The 3,119-nt window shown below is 34.1% G+C and overlaps 1 protein-coding gene across 1 annotated transcript; it reads right to left on the bottom strand.

Annotated features, from left to right (window-relative positions):
* Positions 1–814: 814 nt before the first annotated feature.
* Positions 815–1,744, bottom strand: LOC101447414 (olfactory receptor 2H1-like). The gene has a single exon (XM_004460181.1). It carries the CDS (start codon positions 1,742–1,744, stop codon positions 815–817), a length of 930 nt encoding a protein of 309 aa, XP_004460238.1.
* Between the last annotated feature and the right edge of the window lie 1,375 nt (positions 1,745–3,119).

Raw genomic sequence — 3,119 nt, 5'->3', positions numbered from 1 at the left:
AATGAAAATAACATGGAAAATAAATAAGGTAATTAGAATTTTTATACATGTTAAAATGACATTTTAATATTAAATAAATGGAAAAGATTTGTCCAATTATTTAGCATTTATTTAATTTTAGGAAGATGAAACTAAATTTGAATAATACTTAGAGATCTATATCAAGGTGTGAGTGCCCACATCTCTTTTGGATTTAAATAATTTGGAAATAACACATTGTATTGTCTTCAACTTATAAGCATTCAAAATATAGGAAGATTACAGTACTAAGACATGAAAAGCCTCTTCTTTGTACTACAATTCCCATTCCTAGAGCAAATGAAAAATGAAAAATTTTCACATACACAAAATACTCAGTGACTCTCTGTGGAAATTACCTTCCCTTCAGATTTCTATAAAAGAATCTCTGACCCACAGTTCTCTGTACTTTTTTATTTTAAAGCTCAAGTAATACATAATTTATAATTTGTTTGATAATTCTAGACAATTTAGCTTATAGAGCTTTTGTTTCTTGAGAAATAATAATGTATGTTCCTCAAAAATTATCTCTGTAACTAGTATTTGTCATAATGAAATATATGTTGAGTGTTTATTACATGCCAAAAATTGTTATATTTGTGCATATTATTAACAAGATAATAAGTAAGATCACAGGAAAACAAAGTAAGTTTTCAATTATAAAATATTTTGGGTAATCCCACACATTTGTAGTGACATTTTAAAAACTGCCAATTCTTGGACCCTTTAGAGGAGAGTGACTTGATGTCATGATTTTGAAATTGCTTTCATGTTCAAAAGATAAATTAACTATTTTTTATATGCTGATCTCTTTCTGCAGCAGTCTTTGTAGAGCATCTTTTACATCTTTGTTCCTTAGGGTATAGATGAGAGGGTTCAACAATGGTGTGACAATGGTGTAGAAGAAGGTGAAGAACTTGCCATGTTTTGAAGCAAAATTGTTTTTAGGGTCTGTGTAAACTATTGCCACAGTCCCATAAAACATGAAGACCACAAGAAGGTGGGAGGAGCAGGTGGCAATGGCTTTCTGCCTTCCTTCCTCTGACTTGATTTTTGCAATGGCTTGAGCAATGTAACCATAGGATGTTATGATCAACCCCACTGGCACAATGGTGAAAAGGACAGCAGAGATGGCCATCTGCCACTCATTGGAGGTAGTGTCTCCACAGGCCAGGCGTATGAGGGCAGGTACCTCACACAGAAAGTCATCCACTTGATGGTGGGCACAGAAAGGAAGCTGAAGTGTGATGGGGGATTGGATTAGAGATTCCATCAGGCCAGAAATCCATGCAGTGAGTGCCAGCTTCCAACATAGAAAAGGGTGCATGATGATGGTGTAGCGCAGTGGCTGGCAGACAGCTATGTAGCGATCAAAGGCCATCACCACTAGTAAGACACCTTCTGTAGCACCCAGACAGAGGAACACACAGAGTTGTATAACACAGCCTGTGTAGGTAATCGTCTTGTCTGGCCCCCACAGGTTTGACAGCATCTGAGGCACAGTAGTTGTGGTAAAGCAAAGCTCCAGGAAAGAAAGATTGCTGAGAAAGAAATACATGGGGGTGTGGAGCTGAGGATCTTTGCAAGAAAGTAAGATAATGGTCAAGTTACCTAAAATGATCATGGTGTAGATGATAATGACAATCCAGAAGAGACTCACTTCTACCTGGGGCCATTCAGAGAAGCCAAGAAGGATGAAGTCAACTGGAAAGCTTTTGTTGGTCATTCCTGTTGAATTTTGCATTGGATTTAGACATAATTACAAGTAATTATATGTAAAGTGATTTTGTAGAAAGGCTCTACTGAAAATTATTTAGAGAAAGTGAACACTGTTTTTCCAGGAAGTCTTGAGACACCAAACATATGGATATTTGCTCTTACCTTAAGCCAATATGGTGTCATCTTTATCTTGTAAGTCCATATTGTTTACACAAAGAAAGCATTAGTAAGGTACTAACATTTGGAGTTCACCTCTAAAATCTGTAATAACAACATTCCTAGTCTCTTCCTCCAAATTACCTTAGATCATTTGAATATTCTTCTTAAGTTGATCTTTCAGTCACATTTTATTATCTATTCTAAAGTATTTATAATAAAATGCTAAACTCAAGTCCTATTTTTGAATGCAGAGTCCCCAAGAGTAAAAAAAGTATTACTTCTCAAGTTTTATGATGTTAACAGGAAAACATGTAGTGGATATAATTCCACATAGAAGGTCTTCTATTCTCAGTTGCCTTTAACAGACTAAACAATGAGACCCTGTACATAACACCAATCTCTGAATGTCTAAAGAAACACATTGACATAGGAGACACACCAGTTTTTAAATAAAGCAAGCCTAGGTTGGATACCTAGTTCTTTTACCTCACATAAATTAATTTGAATTGCCTACAGTCAACAACTTAATCTTGAGTCACTATTCTCATCTACAAATGGTCCTAATATCTCCCACTTTGCTGCTAAATAGGATAACAGAATAATAGTGCCTACTACATTTTATCACATAACACTAAGCACTACTAAAACTAGTTGTTATCTAATTTGTGTCCCATGAATACCCATTATTTTTATCCTCAATAATCATTAGGTATAAAAGAAATCATCCAAGTACATAATTAAAAGAATAGAAATTATCTATATTGTAATTGTTAAAACCATGAGTTTACACAATATATTTCATTCATAATTGTTCAGTCATACAGCATTTGTCCTTTTGTGTCTGGCTTGTTTCACTCAATATAATGTCCTCCAGTTTCATTCATGAAATACAAAAGCATATCATGCTGTTTGTAACTACCATAGCTTATATATGAGTATGACAGTGATTGAAAGGGAAAGTCTAAGGTCATGTGTGTTATTAGAAGAAAAAAAAACTCTGTAATGTGGGACTATATAAGACAGTAAAACCTCATGTAAAACATGGACATGGGTGATATTGCAAATATAAGACTGTTTTTACAAAATATAAATACAAATATAATAGAAAGAAAAAGAATAATAGCAATGTATGGCAGATGAAGCATAAAGAGATTGATGGGTGATGAGATTTGTTTATTCATTAATACTAGAATAATGAAAGTGCTCTAAGAATGACTGAAGTG

This window comes from Dasypus novemcinctus, chromosome 16 (assembly GCF_030445035.2).
Source record: "Dasypus novemcinctus isolate mDasNov1 chromosome 16, mDasNov1.1.hap2, whole genome shotgun sequence".
In the NCBI taxonomy this organism is placed as follows: domain Eukaryota; kingdom Metazoa; phylum Chordata; class Mammalia; order Cingulata; family Dasypodidae; genus Dasypus; species Dasypus novemcinctus.
Note: the sequence above shows the minus strand (reverse complement) of the source record. Positions and strands in the feature narration are given on the sequence as shown.